Below are 21,759 nucleotides of genomic sequence, written 5' to 3'. Positions count from 1 at the left end.
CGGTACTAGTTTTATTTTGTTGTATTTATCCACGACACCTTAAAGGCCGGTCCGTGAAAATTATGTTGGGCATAAACTGGTCCGTGGCGCAAAAAAGGTTGGGGACCGCTGGTCTAGCAGACAGCTCCTTAACCGCCACTGACGGCAGCCTCATAGCAATCAAAGGCCACGTCCCTAATATCATATTTCAAATGTTAACCTTTGAACAAAATAAGATTATTATAATCATTATCATTAATCAGTTCACTGTAATGGGACCTCAGGCCGCTAAAAATATAACAAGTGAACTTTTTGAAAAATTAGCCCCAATGGTCATAAACTTAACAAACATGTTAACATACACAGTGAATTATTCGGGTAAAGTTTTTTACTTGTATATGACAGATTTTATACAAACTTATTTGGATAATACACGCTCTATTACTTAAGTTTCTTAAGCATTTAAATAATGATGCAACTTCAGAACTTTTCTTACAGTGTCTTAGTGAACAGGTTTGTGTTTTTGCTCTTTTTCTAATTTAACACATGATCTAATGGTCAGAGGCAGCATTCAGAATATAGCTAGCTAAACCCATAGCAGAAAATAAAAACTCCTAAATATACCTTTAGTAACCATAGTAACGGTTGCTCCATCTTTCCAACAACACATATAATTAACGAAATATTAGACTGATGACTGAAGAGCAAATAAATAAATAAATAAGAAACATGATCTAATTATCCAAACAGGTTGTTCTAATGATGGAAAAATGCCAAACATTTGTGTTTTTTTAGAATATGGACAGAACTTAGACTCTTATAAAGTCCTACAATAGGTTTAGAAGGATGGCTGCAGTGGGTGATATTACCTTTTTTGACAAAATAAGATTAAGTAGGAATTAAGTAGCGAGAGTAGCCTAATTAAATATTGGAAGCTTCACGTACAAATTATATAAAACTCAACAGTCTGGACCAGCGAAACCACAGCACATTTCTTTTAGCTCTTCTTGTTCTGTGCTACTAATTGATGGTGTAATTTCCTGCTGCTGTTTGTTTCTTTGTTGGATGGTTCACCTTTTAGCTACAAAGAAATGACACTCATTTGTAGTACGGTTCTTCAGCACACCACTTATGTGCAAAGTTGCCAAGACGGTGTAGCTTTCATGCTCATAAAGTGCTTTTGAATTGAATTGACAGAGAGGAGAATCAGTGGAACAGACATATGGGTGATGAAGAAATAGACATAGGGGCTACAGGCAGGTATAATAATCAGTCATCTCTCTCTCTCAGGTTATAATCTGTCCATTAGTCTCAGATGAGGAAGCATAACCACTCAATCTAGGCATTAATGGGACAATGCTTACATACTTAGACAGAGCCACTGAACCCGAGCCACTGAGTGATTGCCTTAGTGGTACAATGAATGAGACTTGAAGTTAGAGCTACAGTACGTGTCATGAAGAGCATCTCTCCATCTCCATCTCTTTCAATCTCTGATCATAGTGTGTGAATGATTGATACACCTTGGCTTATAGATTTATTTTATCACGAGTCTGAAGAATCAGCTCGGTACAGTGTGCACCAATCAAAATGTATTCATAGAACTCACTCGGTTCGACAGCGTGCTTGTTTTCCTCATGCATAACAAAACTAACATTGCATTATTTATTTATTTATTTATTTTTGACTTTGAGGCTGTGTGAAGGCCGCGTGCAGGGCAAATGTATTAAAGCCTTTGTTGTCCATCCTCTTTGAATAGTCATCTTAATATTCAAGGACAGTCTTTGCATGTTTGGAGACTGTGACTGAATAAGCTGATTTTGGCTCAGAAGGCCGGAGCTGTGCAGCATGCTAACCGCTGAGTATTTGACAATGTACATTTTCATGGGTTTCAATTCAGCCCTTGGCAAAACTGCTGTGTTTTCTAGCTAATGGCACACATTTTTTAAGTTTTATAAATGCAAGTGTGTTTATGCAAGTCATACAACAGGGCCATTTAATTTAGTCAATTAATTTAGCTTCGAATTGATAGATTATTAACTTGACCTACAGTACAAGATACCTGCTCGCTCTAGCCAGATTCCACACAACATTTATTCAGTATAATCCAAAATATCCATTCCTAATGTTAATTATATCTTATAATTAGATTGCTTAGTGAATGAAATTGATTTTTTGGAATAACAGAGGATCGGCTGCATGCACAGAACAGATATTAACCTGACGATCCACAGGAAATGAAGTTTAATAAATTAAAGTAAAAAATGACCAGAGATTTCAAGAAAAAAAAAACCTGCTTTACTGCAAATGATCTCTCAAAGTGAACGTGGAATCTGTATGAAACACCTCAGTGGTTTACTACAGTCCATTAGCCAAGGCATTACAGCCATACTGGACTGTTATGAATCTGGTGTTTACATCCATTACAGATTTCCAATTTCTTTTCAGTTTCTACACACACACACACACACACACACACACACACTGATACAAATTCAAGACCACCATTTCGATACAAGGATATATACTGTGCTGAAAGAGGAGAACCAAGAACAGTAAGAACAGAAGAATGAGAGGGTGCAGAAAAAGCTATGGGAGTTACAACAAAAGGACAACTCAAGAAGACTTAGTTTTCTCAGGGCTGATGTAAAAGTCTGAGAGGGATTACATTTGACACTTTACTGGATTTACAAATTAAAATAATCAAAGTCAGTATGTTGTGTAATCATGAGAGAAAGACTGGTTTAATCAGCTGAAACAGTGCTTCATTATTCTGCATGTCCATGTGTATGTGCCTGCATGGAGAAACATTCTGCAACTCTTTTGTTGCATGTTGAAATTGTTGTGCATCCTTATGATATCCTTTTTTCCAAATGGGGTTTAAGTTAACTTTGTAGATTTTTTTTCCTTTTAAAAAATATGAAAATCTTTTTGAGAGTCATTTTAACAGTAATTAAGTAATTGGTCACTGAAATATATTAACACATATGTTCTCTGGCAGCCACATCACTGTTAATATCTTCTTCACTGGTTGCAATATGGGGCCAAATTTGTATTATGTATTTAAAAAGCTATAGAAAGGTGTGGACAGAGTTTTTGTGTCCTTATTGTGTCTTTCTAGGAGTTTCCCTTTGATAGCTCAAAACTTTTGGGAAGAGCATATTTAAATGAAACCTACAAATCTGATTTACTAAGGTGTGCTGCAGGCAATTTGTTGCAAATTGCACTGAAGTCAGTGCAGTAAAAAGCATGTCTTTTTTTTGCGCCTGAAGTGACTGTGATAGTTGCTGCTAGGACTGTGGATTTATTTGAAATGCCAGGGGAGGATGTTGTCAGGAAAAGCATGTAACTGGTGTGGGTGGATGGCTCGGTGCTCGGAGAGCGTTGCCAAAGCTTTGGATCTGTCATGTAACTCTTTACTGAGTCCAATGTTTTAAATGCACATGCAGTGTGACTTTAGCTTTTTTTTTAACCTTGGATATATATAACACTGAAATGTCTGTCAACTTGCAGAAATTCATGATGTGTTAAATCGATATATAATATCGACTTTCATAAATACATGCTGCCTCATAGAGGAAAACAAAAGCAATGTGTAACCCTGGAGAGTTACTAGGGGTTTTAGTGTGTTATGAGTGATGTTAGTATTTTGAGTTCACTGTTAAGTTTTATTAAGTTAAATTATTTTGTTGAGAATTAATAAAATAGAAGATGTCTATAATGTCCTGATGGTCCTTGAAGTATACAGGGGGAAGTACCGCCTCCTGCCGTTCACTGCATAGCAGCTACGGATATCAGGAGAGAGGGAGAGGAAGAAAAGTCCGTTTTTTCCAAGTGGAAAGCGTGGTTGTTTTTATCCAGTCGGACTGTACGGTGGAAATAAGCTATCTAGAAATTGTTGTTAACCAGAAAGGAGTTTGTTACTGCTCGGATTCTTCTGGGTGAGTTAATTTGTTGTGAACAAGAATATTGTGAGTTTAAGCCACTAACGATGACATGCTAGCGGCTATCGCGGCTATTGCTATTAGCCATGTGGCTGTACATGTGTGATTGTGAGGATTAAACTGTATGTTAGAGTTTGTTAGCTTCCTATGACGATGCATGTAAAGATTGTAAGTCATATGTATGCTGTAGATGTTGATATGTTCCTATATCAATCCTTAATTGTGTTCATTGTGAGGTGAATACAGTTTAAAGAAAATGGGGTTATGTTTCTTTGTAGTTGTGCTACAACGCTTCACCATCGCCATTTTGAAGCTCCAGGAGAGCCCATTTTATTGGTTACTTTGGTAAGAAGTTATCATTGTCTATGTTTTGGAATATTCTGTCGTTCTTTCTGTATACTGGAAAGGTAAAATGCAAATTTGTTAGTATGTATGAACGAAACATAAGAAAGGATATATGTATAAATGACTAAATATAGATTTTTGAATGTTATTCTGACTGTGTTATACAGGTCAGGTTTTTTTCTTGGGAGTACAGTTCAGTGATGATCCAGTCCAAAGATGGCGAGCCACCCCTCCAGGACCCTTGAGATGATTGCTTTAAGAAGAGAACTAAATTCTTTGGACGAACTGTGAACTGTACAAACTCTACTTAAGTGGTAGGACAGATTTGCACGTCATTCCTCCTTTGCACATCCTGCAAAGAGAATCCTCATTGCTGGACTCACACTTAAGGGTGTCGGCTGACACGAGAGAGAGAGAGACTGAGTCAAATCCCCCGGGGTTGTGTGTGTTTTGTTTATTATTTTCCGTGACTTGGGCCCAATTTTTCCTTTCATGTACTGTTATTGTTTTCATTGTATGTATGTAAGATTCTTTAATTGTGAATACAAATTGATCAAACCAAGTTCTCAGAGCGTTTCATTAGTCATCCACTCTGCTCCAGTAGTCGAACCTCAGCTATTGGCCCAACACACAGGTAACCATTTAAATCTGTATCCCAAGTGTTGAAAGGGGTGTTACAGAAAATTGGCGAGCCAGCCAGGAGCAGGTGGCAGACTATTGATGCTTTGTTTTCATTTTTTCTCTTTTTGGGCAAAAATTCTTATCTTCAGTCATTATAACAGTAATTTGCCAAATTGGTGACATGGAAGTAGTGACACGTGAGCTGGTAAAGATCCCTAACTCTGTCATGGTTGAAGGGTTAACCTGGACTGAGGTGGACAATGAAGTACAGAGCTATCTAGAGACTCATGGTTCTATTAACCGTGTCCTGCGTATAGATGAACCAAACTCAGAGTTCCATAACAATGCAATTGTTGAGTTCACTTTTGGTACCGCGCTGCAAACGCTTGCTCCTTTGTTGCCATTTAAATACAAAAGCCCCACGCGGCCTGATGTGACCTTCCACGTGTGTGCGCTTGCTAGTGTCTATACACCTGTGGTTAGCCATAGTGCTACTGAGAGTTACATGTCTGAGTTGCAAAACATTGCTAAGTTAACAGGGAAGTCATTTCAGCTTCTTTTGCAAGATGAACTAACTAAGTTGAGCTCTACAGTTGCAGCCACAGTAGAAAATGCCCCTGTGGACAGGAGTCAACATGAGGGAAGTCAGGCACCTAATTTCAGCTCGGCATCATTACCGCAAGGTGCAATGCAATCTAGAATTGCTCCTGATACCACTATTCAGGGTGCTGCACTACGCTCAGCTCCAGAGATACAAAACCTGACCAAAGAGCAACATCCGAGAATACCACCAGTGATGGTGAGTACATGCCCAGATCTAAGCCCCAGTGATCTCAACCCCCCTGAGATACAAAAGGTTGTTGTGGAGCATATTGTGCGAAATGAGGAGGCACCGCCACACCATTATGCTGCCTCACGCCTTCGAGTCTTTTCAGGCCGATTGCCGCGGCCAAATAATGAAACGGATTATGAGACCTGGCGCTCTAGTGTGGAACTTCTTTTAACAGACCCAGCATTGTCTGATTTAAGTCGCTCCAGGAAGATTGTTGACAGCTTGTTGCCCCCTGCTTCAGATTTCATTAGGCATCTTGATTCACAAGCTTTACCTTCTGCATATTTGCAGCTTCTTGACTCAGCTTATGGTGCTGTGGAGGATGGAGATGAGCTGTTTGCTAAGTTTATGGGTACTCTGCAGAATGCTGGTGAGAAACCATCAAACTACCTTCACAGACTCCAAGTTGTGCTTAACACCGCTACAAGAAGAGGAGGGGCCTCTGCTGATGAGTTTGATAGGCAGTTGTTGAAGCAGTTTTGTAGAGGCTGCTGGGATGACTCTTTAATAGCAGAGCTCCAGCTTGAACAAAAAATTAAAAACCCTCCTAGTTTTGCTGAATTATTGCTCCTGTTGCGTACTGAGGAAGACAAGCATGCTAACAAGGCAGTACGTATGAAAAAGCACCTTGGTACTTCCAGACAACAGCCAGCCCCACCCAAACAGCATGTTTGGTCTCAACTGCAAACTGCCTGTGTTTGCTCTGAGTCTAAGGCTGTAGCAGAAACCAATCTCCTGAAGAAACAAGTTATTGAGTTACAGGCTCAAATGGCTCAGTTAACCCCCCACAGGAAAAGCAGGGGTAAGAACGCAAACTCAAATGCAAAGGTGACTGTGCAGACCAATCCTGCTCCTGAGCAGCCCTTGGCAGTGCCTGTTCCAGAGCACCAGCCACCTCCCAGGCCACGCCCGTGGTACTGCTTTCGGTGTGGAGAGGATGGCCATGTAGCCTTGAGATGCAGTAATGAGGCTAACCCCGTGCTAGTAGCAGCAAAAAGGAAGCAATTTCAAAGAAAACGGCAGGAGTGGGAGACACAGAATGGCTCTGTGGATCCACACCATTTAAACTGACAGCAACTCCTGTTGTGGGACAGACAGGAGTTCAGTCTAACACTAGTCCCTCTACCTCCAAGCAAAAAGGCAAAAGACAGCCAAAATGTCAGCCATGTGGGCTGCCACAGAGGTTAGTTGGAAGCAAATGCACTGCTGAAGTGTGTGTTGCAGAGAAAAAAGTAAACTGTCTTTTAGACTCTGGATCTCAAGTTACAACGATCCCATTGTCCTTCTATGAAAGCAACCTGAGGGACCAAGAAATTAAATCATTAGATGATTTGTTGGAGGTTGAAGGAGCTAATGGACAGCAAGTTCCATATTTTGGCTATGTGGAAATAGATATCACTTTTCCTAAAGAGTTTGTAGGAGAGAAGATTGAGATTTCTACTTTGGCCCTTGTGGTTCCAAACATGAGAGAAAATGCCCAAGAGCAAATTCTCATTGGCACCAATACACTAGATGTGTTGTACTCAAGTGTTGCTACTCACATGAATGAATTTGGCCTACCTGTCCAGTATGGCTACCGAGCAGTCCTCAAAGCCTTGGAGCTTAGGCACAGACAGCAACCAAATGGCAAGCTGGGCCAAGTAAAACTGTCTGGGGGGAAATCGGAGACGATTCCAGCTGGACAGACTGTTGCTTTAGAAGGGGTAGCCCTTGTTGGGAGCTCCTTTAATGAAAAGTGGGCCTTGGTAGAGCAACCAACAACACCCTCCTTGCCTGGTGGCCTACTGGTAGCGAATTGTTTAATCACATTGCCTAAGAAAAGGGCGAGCACATTGGCAGTGATAGTCAAAAATGAAACCGCCCATGATGTAACGATCACACCAAAAACAGTGATCGCTGAACTCAGTGCTGTTCAACAAATAGTAGCACATAAGTCTGACACAAATGTACCTGACTCTGTCAAAGACAAGAACAATTCTAGTCCAGATTTACAGTTTGACTTTGGAGATTCTCCTTTGTCAGCTGACTGGAAGGAAAGAGTAACACAAACATTGAAGTCAATGCCAGAAGTGTTTGCTCACCATGACCTCGACTTTGGTCATGTAGGTCAGGTCAAGCATCACATCAGACTTCACGACCAGACTCCTTTTAAGCAGAGAGCCCGGCCAATACACCCACAGGATGTTGACGCCGTGAGAAAACATTTAAGGGAGCTGTTGGATGCAGGCGTGATTCGCGAATCTGAGTCTCCTTTTGCGTCCCCTATTGTGGTGGTCCGGAAGCGTGATGACTCCATCCGTCTCTGCATCGATTACCGCAAATTGAACTCACAGACAATCAAGGACGCCTATGCCCTTCCCAATCTTGAAGAGGCTTTTTCAGCTCTCACAGGCTCAAAGTGGTTTTCGGTTTTAGACTTGAAATCCGGCTATTACCAAATTGAAATGGAGGAGGCCGATAAGGAGAAGACCGCGTTCGTGTGTCCCTTGGGATTTTATGAATTTAATAGAATGCCGCAAGGAGTCACAAATGCCCCCAGCACCTTCCAGCGCTGCATGGAGCGTTGCATGGGTGATCTGAACCTGAAAGAGGTGTTAGTTTTTATTGATGACCTTATCATTTTTTCAGACACAGTTGAAGAGCACGAGAGGCGCCTTCTGCATGTTCTGAATCGCCTGAAGGAATATGGTCTCAAACTTTCACCAGAGAAGTGTAAGTTCTTTCAGTCTTCTGTCCGATATCTAGGCCATATTGTTTCCCAGAACGGAGTTGAGACTGATCCAGAGAAAACTAGTGCCCTGAAAACCTGGCCAAAGCCATCTAACCTAAAAGAACTGAGGTCCTTCCTTGGGTTCAGCGGTTACTATCGCAGGTTTATTCAGGATTTCTCCAGAATTGTGAAGCCGCTGAATGAGCTAACAGCTGGATATCCTCCAACCTGCAAGAACAAGGAAAGAAAGGCCAATGTCAAGTACCGCAATCCTAAAGAACCATTTGGTGAGCGCTGGACTGCTTCTTGTCAACAGGCTTTTGACACCATAATCGAGAGGCTCACTTCAGCACCTGTCTTGGGTTTTGCTAATCCTAAACTTCCCTACCTGCTCCACACAGATGCGAGTATGACTGGGTTAGGTGCAGCCTTATACCAAGAGCAAGATGGTGAGCTTAAGGCTATAGCATTTGCAAGCAGAGGGTTGTCTAGAAGTGAAGCTAAGTATCCAGCACATAAGTTGGAGTTCCTAGCCCTTAAGTGGGCTGTCACAGAAAAGTTTAGTGACTACCTGTATGGGGCTAGTTTCACTGTGGTCACCGATAGCAACCCCCTTACATACATTCTAACCTCTGCCAAGCTTGATGCGACTAGTTATAGATGGCTGTCTGCTCTCTCCACCTACTCATTCAAGCTGCAGTATAGGGCTGGAAAACAGAATGTGGACGCAGATGCATTATCACGAAGGCCACATGGTGGACTCATAGATGATCATATCTCAGTGAAAGAGAAGGAAAGGATCTGTAAGTTCACTGCCAACCACCTATCAGAAACGGAAACCTCAGAGGTCATTCAACCAGAGGTGATCAAAGCCATCTGTGAGCGGCATGACATCTATTTTGCTGGTGAAGGTTCTGAATGCTCTGATCACTCAGTTGCTTTGGTTGAGTCCATAGCACTCAGTCCTGAAGCCCTGCCACCTTGCTTCCAAGGGAATGACAGTCATGGGCTGCCAGTTATCCCCTTTTTCTCATTTGCTGAAATCTCAGAGAAACAGCAAGCAGACGCAAGCATCAGGGAAATAATTACTCAACTGGAAAGTGGTGAGACACCTCCACCTCAAGTGAGAAAGGAGCTCCCTGAGTATGGACTCTTGCTGAGAGAATGGAACCGGCTAGAGCTCAAAAATGGAGTCTTGTTTCGCAAGAGACAGGGAGTGATGGGAGTGACTCATCAACTTGTCTTACCAAGAGAACTGAGAGATATGGTACTTGAAAGTCTACACGACGACATGGGCCATCTTGGTGTTGAACGCACCCTTGATCTAGTGAGAGCTAGATTTTATTGGCCTAAAATGTCCTCAGTGGTTGAAGAAAAGATTAAGACTTGTGATCGCTGTGTGAAAAGAAAAACTCCACCAGAGAGAGCAGCCCCAATGGTTTCAATAGCGACCACCAGACCATTGGAATTAGTCTGCATGGACTTTCTGAGTGTGGAACCAGATCAAAGTAATACCAAGGACATATTGGTAATAACGGATCATTTTACTAAGTATGCCCTCGCAATACCAACGCCAAACCAAAAGCGACTACCGTGGCTAAGTGTCTGTGGGAACATTTTATATCACATTATGGGTTTCCTGAAAAACTCCATAGTGATCAGGGCCCCGATTTTGAGTCCCGTACCATTAAGGAGCTGTGTGAAATGGCAGGAATCCGGAAGACACGGACAACCCCGTACCATCCAAGGGGTAACCCTGTGGAACGTTTTAACAGAACGCTGCTGCAGATGCTAGGCACTCTAAATAATAAGGACAAGTCCCGTTGGAGGGACTATGTTAAGCCTCTTGTGCATGCATACAACTGCACAAAGCATGAAGCCACAGGGTTTGCACCTTATGAACTTATGTTCGGGAGACAACCAAGACTCCCTGTGGACTTAGCTTTCGGGCTTCCTGTTGATCCTCTGCCATTGTCTCATTCACAGTATGTGCAAGGCCTGAAGAACCGCCTGAAAGAGAGTTATGAGCTTTCAAGCAGAAATGCTAAGAAATCTGCAGAGCGTAACAAAACTAGGTTCGACCAGAGAGTTACAGGGTCTAGCCTTGAACCAGGGGATCGAGTGCTAGTTCGAAATGTGAGACTGAGGGGAAAGCACAAGCTAGCAGACAAATGGGAGGCAGATGTGTATGTAGTTGTGTCACATGCTAATGACCTTCCCGTGTATACAGTGCGTCCTGAGGCTGGAAATGGTCCTTTGCGCACTTTACACAGGGACCTCCTGTTGCCCTGTGGGTTTCTGCCTGTAAGTGCTCCTGAAACCCCAGTACCGCCAACAGTGCGAAGGCCAAGAACCCGTCAAAACCCAGGTTATGTAAACGAATGTTTTGATGATGTCATGTCAGACGAAGAAGAAGTGTATCCTTCAAGGATTGTACTTTTGGATCCAGCTGCCTCTAACCTAATGCCCATGGTTGACCACGTTTCATCCGACATTCCACCAGAGCAGCACGTTACTGACAATGTGATCCCTCTTAGCAGAGTGATTGTTCCCGGAGCAGTTTCAGATGAAATTGAGGTGGAAATTCCCATAGAAGCAGGGGAGGAGTCCCCAGCCACAAGCTCACCTCAGGTCAGCTTTCTTGACCTTGAAGAGCCAGGAAGAACTGGAGGTGATGAAAGTGAATCTTCTGGGAAGATTGGTGAGATTTCAGTGCCCCTCATTTCACCTGTTGGGGAATCTCAGCTGCTTGACATTGAAGGTACACAAGATGTTCCTGAAACTGATGACATAGCTAATTTAACCCACATAAAAGAGCCATCAGAGGGGTTAGATGAGGCCGTCAGATGTTCAAACAGGCAGCGAAGTCGACCAAAGAGACTCCATTATGCTGAACTTGGAAACCCTTTAATAGAGGTGGTTCAGTCACTTTTTCATGGTCTGGGTGCTGCTATAATAAGGTCAATGGATGCTGCAGAACCGTTATGGTACAATCAAACCACCATCCCTCCTGTTGATCCAGTAACAACACAGCCGCAGAGAAGGTGCACGGGGACGTGCCACCCTTCAGTGGGGGAGGGTGTAACCCTGGAGAGTTACTAGGGGTTTTAGTGTGTTATGAGTGATGTTAGTATTTTGAGTTCACTGTTAAGTTTTATTAAGTTAAATTATTTTGTTGAGAATTAATAAAATAGAAGATGTCTATAATGTCCTGATGGTCCTTGAAGTATACAGGGGGAAGTACCGCCTCCTGCCGTTCACTGCATAGCAGCTACGGATATCAGGAGAGAGGGAGAGGAAGAAAAGTCCGTTTTTTCCAAGTGGAAAGCGTGGTTGTTTTTATCCAGTCGGACTGTACGGTGGAAATAAGCTATCTAGAAATTGTTGTTAACCAGAAAGGAGTTTGTTACTGCTCGGATTCTTCTGGGTGAGTTAATTTGTTGTGAACAAGAATATTGTGAGTTTAAGCCACTAACGATGACATGCTAGCGGCTATCGCGGCTATTGCTATTAGCCATGTGGCTGTACATGTGTGATTGTGAGGATTAAACTGTATGTTAGAGTTTGTTAGCTTCCTATGACGATGCATGTAAAGATTGTAAGTCATATGTATGCTGTAGATGTTGATATGTTCCTATATCAATCCTTAATTGTGTTCATTGTGAGGTGAATACAGTTTAAAGAAAATGGGGTTATGTTTCTTTGTAGTTGTGCTACAACGCTTCACCATCGCCATTTTGAAGCTCCAGGAGAGCCCATTTTATTGGTTACTTTGGTAAGAAGTTATCATTGTCTATGTTTTGGAATATTCTGTCGTTCTTTCTGTATACTGGAAAGGTAAAATGCAAATTTGTTAGTATGTATGAACGAAACATAAGAAAGGATATATGTATAAATGACTAAATATAGATTTTTGAATGTTATTCTGACTGTGTTATACAGGTCAGGTTTTTTTCTTGGGAGTACAGTTCAGTGATGATCCAGTCCAAAGATGGCGAGCCACCCCTCCAGGACCCTTGAGATGATTGCTTTAAGAAGAGAACTAAATTCTTTGGACGAACTGTGAACTGTACAAACTCTACTTAAGTGGTAGGACAGATTTGCACGTCATTCCTCCTTTGCACATCCTGCAAAGAGAATCCTCATTGCTGGACTCACACTTAAGGGTGTCGGCTGACACGAGAGAGAGAGAGACTGAGTCAAATCCCCCGGGGTTGTGTGTGTTTTGTTTATTATTTTCCGTGACTTGGGCCCAATTTTTCCTTTCATGTACTGTTATTGTTTTCATTGTATGTATGTAAGATTCTTTAATTGTGAATACAAATTGATCAAACCAAGTTCTCAGAGCGTTTCATTAGTCATCCACTCTGCTCCAGTAGTCGAACCTCAGCTATTGGCCCAACACACAGGTAACCATTTAAATCTGTATCCCAAGTGTTGAAAGGGGTGTTACAAATGCATGGATTTACATACACGGCAGAGTAAGGGTAACTCATTCTAAATAATGTTTCAAGTTTGTCTGCACATCATGCAGCTCAAATGTTACACAATTATTTCAGGTTTATCACATTTATCCAGAGAAACCTATAATGCCTACCTATAAAGTCCCCTGCAAATTTTCACTTTACCCTTATACCAAAAACACATGGACTCTCCTCAGCGGAGAAACACTAAAACCTGTGCTTTGGTAGGTACATTACTCGCTCATTCTTTGGGTCTGGTAGCGAATTTTTGCTACTCTTTACTGGCTGGCTGTGTTAGAATTTAATGCATTGTTAGTAGATCACCCACAGAACTGTCCACTCTCATCAGTGCATTTTTGAAATTGTGGTCTCAGGTAAGTCTGCCACTTAGTGAATCTGACTCTTAGTCTGTCCTGGTCAAAATTTGGGTAAAAGTTACTTAATGCATTATTTCAATGAGCATCCTGACAAAGGGGTTCTGCAGTTTTGCAGTTTGAATGGTGATATTTCAGCCTGCACTGTGTGAAACTAAAGAAAGCTCTGCGGTGTGTGTGTGTGTGTGTGTGTGTAGTAGCTGCTGTCATGGACTTCTGTGCAGATGCATAACTCATTTCCACAGACCAGCCAGCCACCTTATGCATCATTTCCTAATTTACACTCCCCAACAACCAACATGAACACTCCCACAGATACATAAAACAAAATGTTTTAAGTAGGCTATCTTTTACAGCTGCACCGCTGCAGGCCTTTGGGTCTCAACACATTGTATGAACTGGTCTTTGGCTTGTTAGCTAAACACACAGACAGCAACTGCACAATTTTGACATAAAGAGCTGAAAAGCAGACTACAGAGCCTTTTGCTTAAATATTAGCTACCTTGGATTCAGAAGAAAGAAATACAGTTATTGAACTCAGATTCTTATTATTCCTAACTCATTGTTATGTCTGTCTAAAGCAGAAGATACTCAGGCATAACTGCTACTTGTTTTCAACCTGAATGATCATCTTATGCCAAATAATTAGTCTCTTTTTAAAATAAAAACCACAACTCTTTTTATCGTTATTTTTACTTTTTACTTTGCACACTACTATATGTGGATATGAAGAAGCAAATCTTTTTACTCATCCAGCAGACAAATATAAAGTCATATTATGATATTATCTTGCTTATGCCCGCTTTTCTTCTTTGACTGTTTTGTTCTCCATAACAACTGAAAGAAATACGAAACTCTTCATCTTCAAAATGTGCCACACTTTTTTGCTACCTTTGTTTGTGTGCTTTTTAGTGGAAGTCAGTCAGTATATAGTACACCTAGCCTCATCATTCTCTCCATGCACATACCACTAGACTGTATTTTATCATCACCGCAGTTGAAAACACATGATCATCAGTGTTACCTTTGAGCTTGTTTTGAACATCCAGGGCGATGTCTAGAGGGTAAAATGGCAGCACGGGATCATTGACCAGTCGAAGAATTGCTTCTGCAGTCATCTGTGGAAACACAGCCAAATGAATGGTTTAGTAAGTTAGCTCCACTTTCTTTTTTCTTGCCATTCCCGCATTCAGACATGACACCAGCATCCGTACTAAGCATAGGTGGATAATTTTCTCAATTAAAAAAACCCAAAACAAACAAAAAAACCCAAAATAGAACTAAAACAGTAGTGGGCCAGTTAGGCTTTCTACTGTGCCAGTCATAAGGCTTACATGTGTGCTACACCTTTTACTAAGTAATTCTTCTGTCAGATTATGATTGTCAGTTGATTGGGTTTTTCTTTACTTTATGTTTTCCTGTCAAAGTTCTCTTGTCAAATGAATTTTAAATGAGAGATTACAGATTTGGAACGTGTGGTTGGTTGGCTGAAGTCCTTGTGACTGTCATCACCAAAAAAAAAGCTCACTTAATGACTTGTCACTTTGTATCAGTCCCATGCATATTGCTAATAGGCACCTCCTCTACGTTTGAGCAGCTTAAGGGGCTATTATTATCTACTTATAATCACCGATGAACACAGAGTGGCACAGATAATGTAGCCATCTAATGGTTATGTGAAAACCTATGTGAAAAATTTGGTTTCCAAATGTTATTGTAAGCTAGCAAACTCAGCTAAATAGTATGGAAGCCCGTTTCTGCCACTAAAAAAAAAAAGTATCCATAACTCGAAATTTCGAGTTCTCTTTCTCGAAAATTTCGAGTTAGCTCTGCTAGTCAGTAATTGACGTGAACGATATCATTTTCTTGTTACCCAGAAGGATATGGTGCAGAGGAATGTGCATTTAAAACTGGATCACAACAAATTGGCGCTTTCGAGAGTACGTTGGCTGATAGTAATGCCATGTGATTCAGCTAATAACACAAAGATTTCATCATTTGTGAAGCCACGCTGAAAATACTCAGCAATTTGTGCAATTTGTGCATTCATGGCTGTAATACTGGTAGCTTAGCTGTAGCATTTGTAGCTGAGGGCTTCAGCTTCCGGGTAACAAGGAAATGACGTCATTCATGTAGATTACTGATTGGCAGAGCTAACTCGAAATTTCGAGAAAAGTAACTCGAAATTTTGAGAAAAGTAAGTCAAAATTTCAAGGTACTTTTCTTGAAATTTTGAGTTAATAAGTTGAAATTTCACGTTATGGATACTTTTTTTTTTTTTTTTTTTAGTGGCGGAAACGGGCTTCCATACAATAGAGCCCAAATAATGTATTGCATGTATTGCAAACTTTGAACTGTTACAGTTCAATGTCAACTTCCATTGATCCAGTTGACTATCTCTTCTAACTCTTACTGTCTGCTTCTGTTGGCACTTAAACCTAGAAACACTTTTCAACAGCCACCACTGAATGTGTTCACAGCAACTTAGCAGTAAGTCACCTTCTGGTGGAATGTATGTTACTGATAACATTAAAAAAAGGCAACCTCTTTTCAGGTTGGTTGCTTTCTTCTTCTAGGATTTGGTATACATCATAGTCCTATCCAGCTGGAAAATTGCAACATGTTTTTGCTCTTTCAGTGCCTTTAAGAGTATAATCCACATTCAGCAACAACACAAAATTAAAAACAACGAAGCTTAAATGAAAGAAATGAATCACCTTCACTTTCACGCCAACATTTTAACATCAGATTTTTAACACCTTTCGGTTATGTGTGTAGAATGTAATTGGTGCTGAGGAGGATGTAAAATTTCAATGAGTCAGATCATGTCTTGTCCTTTAAGCTATTGCCAGCCACAGATCTGATTCTGCACCCAATAACCTGGTGGTCCAGATTGTAAATTAAAAATCTGACACTCTATGCAACATTTTGCTTTTCATACTGATTAGATAACAGCTGTCTTGTGAGGGGAAATAAATAATTGGGACACCTCTGGCTGCAATGTGAGCAAGCATTTATGGAGATTCCCGCTTGTTCTGGCACCCCATACTGAGAAGCATCATCCAAATTACAGAGAGTGTCTGTCTGGCTCTGCTCTCACACTGAAGTGTCTGTCATCTTGATGCAAACAGATCACTGCCACTGATTCAGCCACTCTCTTCACAGGTAGAGGACTTGGCATGGCTTCCACTTGTTTTTTATTGGGTGTATAACATCACAGTGAGCTAACCAATTACTTGGTATAACATCACAGCTGTGATTATGGATATATCGACTCTTACTCTCCACCTAGACTATATTCTTCCCACAGAAAGTAAACCCAAGTACATCCTATTTTGTATTTCACAGTGACACGTTGTATCTAGAATCACTTTTTATCAGCCAAAGACATCACAAGAAAGATTTAATCTGAGCCATGTTCATTCGCACATTAAGATGCCAGATAGAGAACGCGGTCTGTTCCTCTTTTTTTCACCTTTCTTTTTGGTGGAAAACTAAAAAAGGCACCAACCTTTTTCAAACCTGCTTTAATTTTTCTGTGTTTACTGGAGAGATGTAACAAAAAAACTAAGTGAGTGGACGGCACGGAGTGCTACCGTTCCAGGTGGAATCACATCGTGGATGTTTGATGACCATATTATTAAAGAATTTCAAATTAGAACCAGAATCTTACTGTAGATTATTTTATGTCTCTCAGCCAAAACAGATGAACTCAGTATCATTGATTATCATCTTTTAATGGCACCTTTATAAGGCTCTGTGATCCTTGGAGAAGTGTTGCGTGCATTCATGCAGGTGAAACTTTGACCTGCACCACCTAACTTAGCATTCATTTCAACCACTTCACGGAATAAAGCCTCGTTTAGCAAGTTAATAATGCAACAACAGCAAAAAAAGAAAAAGTTCAGAAATGATCAGAAACATGTCAAAGACTTCAAGTGGGTAATCTTGCAAAGCCAGCTGAGCATCTCTAGTATGGGAAAAACTGAAGTGGCAAAAACTCAGTAACCACCTGCACTGCCAATGGAAACTATATTTGCTTTGCAAGTTTAGTTGATGTCACGTAAGAGCAGAAAAGCCAAAAGCATTTGTGTGCACAAGACTGCATATGACTAATTCTTGGAGGCATTAAGCACCAGTGAAGATCTAAAAAGTTTTAACAGAAAGAAACTGAAAATGATTCATTTGTTTTTTTCCCAGTTATTTGTGAGTAAAAGCTGCAAAGTTTTCTTGTTTCCAATTTTTGAGCAGAATACAATGACGGATCCTTCTGAAATCAACAGATGGCCCAAACTGGTAGCGGCTGGTACTTAGTAATGCCAACAGAACACGAATGTATGCACCCTTTTAGTGTCGGGAGTTTATCAAACCAGTCTAAAAGTATATTTTTGACTAAGAGAGAGCTTATGACCGGAGATGCTTCAGGAGTATGAAGAACTCGCAGCGCAAAGGCGGCAGTCTTTGCTAAGCATCCATCTTATCTCCACTCCTGTTTGTGATATTTTTGGAAAGGACATCAAGGCACAGTAATTGTGAAATAGTCTAATGGCATGGGGACAGGGAGGCCACATTTCTGATTTCACCCTGCAATGTACTGTTGTCATGAACTTTGGGTAATGTCCAAAACAGCACAACCACAAATAGAACCAAAGGAAATCAGTTTATCCTCACGGTTGTCACGTTTATATATGATACGAGAGAAAATCGAAAGTCTCTTGTAGCTCGAGAGTAAACTTACTGCTTCTCAACTTTTGCATGAATGGAAAATACACGCAAAAGCTACATTATCTACGCAATATCAATTCTCACGAATCAAGAGAGTGGAAATTTCAGCTTAAATTTACACACACACACACACACACACATATATATATATATATGCATACATATATGTGTGTGTGTGTGTGTGTGTGTGTGTGTGTGTGTGTGTGTGTGATAAATATATATTATTGTCTGAAATGTGCTTTGAAAATAAAGTTGCCGCTTGTAAAATGTAGAAAAAGAATAGATAAGTAAAGGTCAGTATGCAATACGTCTCTCTCTCCCTGTTTGTGTGTGTCTGTGTGTTCCAGTTGACCTGTTTCATTTCTGGCCAGTGAGCCTCAAGTCTGACTCCAGTTGAGCAGACGCTTGGATGATAACCTCACTACCAGGTTCATCCGCTCAGAGGCACACATCACTCATGCAAGTGTGAACACGCCCTCTCTGGGCCCTCACAGGTTCAATGTGTTGGAGGTCAGCTTGGCTAAGACTGGATTGAGGAGGAAGGGCAGACTGCCAGAAACTACAGCTCTCGCATTCACACATCCCTTGTGTAACTTGTTAACATCAGTATTTGACTTTCATCTGAATGTTTGCCATCTTAATGGAATTGTTGGAAAAACCCAAATCATGTAGAGGTGGTAGTGGACCACAAGCTCAATGAGCATCTCTCATGCTTATAATGTAAGCTAATATGTTTTTCACTTTATTTAAAACGGATGATTTCCACTTTACAGATAAGTCTATTTTTTGAGTCTTCCTGTAAAAAAGAATGGCTGAAAGCTATCACTGTAAAAAATAAAAACCACTGATTTCAATTGAATACAGACACAAGATTACATAGTGGAGGTAAGTCTTTTCTCCTGTAAAGTGAGCAAAAACACAGTTAATTCTTCATGTTGTTCATGATCAATGTATTAAAATAAGTAAATAAATGTTGCAAGTCTTGCTTCTCAGTCTCGGGTCACACAAATATACATTAACTTTCACTTAGTTTTGAGCAACAAAAGTCGACATCACGCTGCTGACGTAATAAGCTTGCAAAGTGTCCTTCACTCAACACTTAGCAGGCAGCTAAAAATGCATAACTTAATATCTTTGTATTTGTTTTTAAACAACTCGGATTTAAACCATTTTAAACTGTGGTTCTGATAAACTAAACTGAAAATACACATACAGAAAATACAACAAATTAAATAAAAACGCCAACAAGTGTCTTGATTAGATGTTGGGCAATTACCAGAAAAGCTTGCCTGACATTGACTCTGTAAGTCTCTGGATCTCCACTGAAGGAATGGAACAACTCTTCTTAGAGATATTTCCTCTTTTGAAGTCAACTGATTACGCTGCTGAAGTAGTCTGCTGATTTTCCCCACCAGCTTCAAGGACGTGGATTTATTATCCACACATTAACAAACAGTGATTACACAGTTGCCATCACAACAATGAAGGTGGAGAACACAGTCTAAAACGCTGGTCCAAAATCTTCCATACATGTTTAGACTAGTTTATATCTAGAAGCCACTGCATTCGATTTACATAATCTTCAAACAAGTAACGACCCCTCGCTGCCTTATGGATGGGGGCAGTGCCATCCTGGAGGTGACCACTATCATAAGGATAAAAATGTTTCATCTTAGGAGAAGGTGGTCACTCAAAATGAATTTCAGTTGTTTTATAGTGATCCCTTCCTCTAAAAAGACAAGTGGACCCAAAGCATGCCAGTAAAAGTAACAGGAACAGAGGCATTCTCATTGTAGTGGTTAAGAGCTTTCCCATTTATTTGTCTCCCTTCTCTACATAATGCGTTTTTGCCTATGTGATCTCTGGCATCTAACTCATTTGCTAGTATTTTGAAAATGGCTTACAGTGTACTGCACCTCTCTGCGCTGTTGTCACTGCCACTGAAATCAATCTGGCAGAGGGAAAGATTAGAGCATTGATTTGAAGCTGGTGAGTAATACTACTGCAGAAAGCATACATCAAAAGCCTGTAATGTGGTGGGACAGAAAAGGCCGTTGATTTCTTATTTATGGCCTTATTTCTGGATGGTCTCTTTCTAAGGCTTAGGCGAGAGAGAGAAAGGGAAAGGGGAGAGAAAGATGGCAAGAGATAATGATGGAGGAAGACGGGCAGAAAAGAGGCTGTAACATAACAGAAAGCAAAAGACGAGCTAAAGAAAGCTGACAGCTCGACTGGAGTGGAAGATTGAACAAACTAGTCTGAGCATCTCTTCTCACGTTCCCTTTTTTCACCTCTTTTTCTATCATCTTCCCTTCATTTCCTTTCCTGACCTGACCTTTGAGATTTTAATGAAATCAACCGCAGCCTCCTAAGTAGCGTTTGGCGGATGAAATACGCCTCGCTTGCCGTCACAATCTCTATTTACCCAAGATAGAAGAAAGAAAAGCTTTTTAACTGACCAAAGCCAGTTCTTACTGACCGTTAACTGGACACATGACCCAAAGTGACCTTCGAGATCTGAGGGAGCCCTCAAGTAAACCTCAGGTAAAAGTACAACAGCACCAAAAAGTAGCATTAGTAGTACACGTGCAAGACAGAGCATGGTTTCTAAGCAGGTGTAGGCAGGTACTCACTTCTCAGTAATTATCAAATTAATTCAGTGGGTAGAGCGCCTCAGGTAATTACATCCACTCACTCTGTGCAGGAAAAGGACATGTTTGATCATTTTCCCCCAATAACTGGCAATAACTGCAATATAGATGTTTGATTAGTAATTTTATGTGATTATTGAATTTAGAAAAATTTATATAGTCATTTGTTGGAACGTGTGTAACTCAACAGTGGTCATGACAATGCTGAAATATACTTTAACCCTGAACCACAGCCATTTCATAAAGTTGTTTTTAAAGCCTAACATCAGCTCTTCTCATGTCCAAAATTGCCTTAGTTGGTGAATAAAAGCACCCACACCAAAGGACAGTGTTTATCACATGTTTGAAGTGTTTATCTCAGTGACGCCTGCAGCTTCTGACAAAATGGCAACGTTGATATCTTGAGATGAGAACAAGTTATTTGTTAGATGACCAAGAATACTAATTGGAGTGAGATACATTTTCACAATATCTTCAGATATTATAAAAATGGATTTTTAGTTAAAAGCAAAAAAACAAAAAACTGGGGCCTTTATTAGCTCAGCGGGGCACTAATGGGGTACACATGTTCCACATGTGTCTGGCTATTTTCAATAATGGATGCGTAACTTGAAAAGATTCATTAACAGTGGGGTCTGGTGGAAAATAGGGGAAAAAAAGAAAACATTTGAAACACATTTCCTGCATCTTGCACCACGCATTCGTTTGATTCCAAGGAACAACCACCTACTTGTTTCACCATATCAGCTTTGCTTTCTTGGATAATGTAGCGATAAAACATAAATCCAGAAAATACCAGAGATAAATCTGAAATCCTGACCCTTCTATGGATCCGTCCATGTGAGTCAATATGAGCTATACTACACAAACAAACAGATAAACACAGGATACCGATCTGAAATGTCACTTTAACATTTGTTTGGCTGGAACATGTTGTTACATACATTTTTAATATGCTGACATTATGAAAAATATCAGCCACACAGTTGACCTTTGCCAAAATGATCTCTGCGTATAAATATATTACATGCCACAAGTGCAACTTCCTGTTCTTTTTTAGATAAACTCACAATTACTGTGTTTTTATATTTCTCTTTCTTCTCAATTCTGCGTGA

General features: G+C 40.6%; 2 protein-coding genes across 3 annotated transcripts in view; one reads left to right on the top strand and one right to left on the bottom strand.

Moving 5' to 3' along the window:
- The window catches only part of LOC120738575 (inactive N-acetylated-alpha-linked acidic dipeptidase-like protein 2), a 466,433-nt gene that overhangs the window by 36,750 nt on the left and 407,924 nt on the right, over positions 1–21,759 (bottom strand). Inside the window, exon 16 of the mRNA XM_040039869.1 lies at positions 14,293–14,386. Within this exon, the coding sequence (XP_039895803.1) occupies positions 14,293–14,386 (94 nt within the window). The remainder of the gene's footprint in view (positions 1–14,292; positions 14,387–21,759) is intronic.
- Positions 3,605–7,485, top strand: LOC120738577. Of its 2 annotated transcripts, XM_040039873.1 has the most exons (3): positions 3,605–3,920; positions 4,202–4,268; positions 4,436–7,485. In XM_040039873.1, exon 3 carries the CDS (start codon positions 5,071–5,073, stop codon positions 6,790–6,792), a length of 1,722 nt encoding a protein of 573 aa, XP_039895807.1. In that variant the 5' UTR covers positions 3,605–3,920; positions 4,202–4,268; positions 4,436–5,070; the 3' UTR covers positions 6,793–7,485. The 2 variants fall into 2 exon arrangements, with proteins under 2 accessions (XP_039895807.1, XP_039895808.1); XM_040039874.1 differs by lacking the exon at positions 4,202–4,268.

The sequence above is a fragment of the Simochromis diagramma genome, unplaced genomic scaffold, assembly GCF_900408965.1.
Source record: "Simochromis diagramma unplaced genomic scaffold, fSimDia1.1 OVJJ01000026.1, whole genome shotgun sequence".
Classification (NCBI taxonomy): domain Eukaryota; kingdom Metazoa; phylum Chordata; class Actinopteri; order Cichliformes; family Cichlidae; genus Simochromis; species Simochromis diagramma.
Note: the sequence above shows the minus strand (reverse complement) of the source record. Positions and strands in the feature narration are given on the sequence as shown.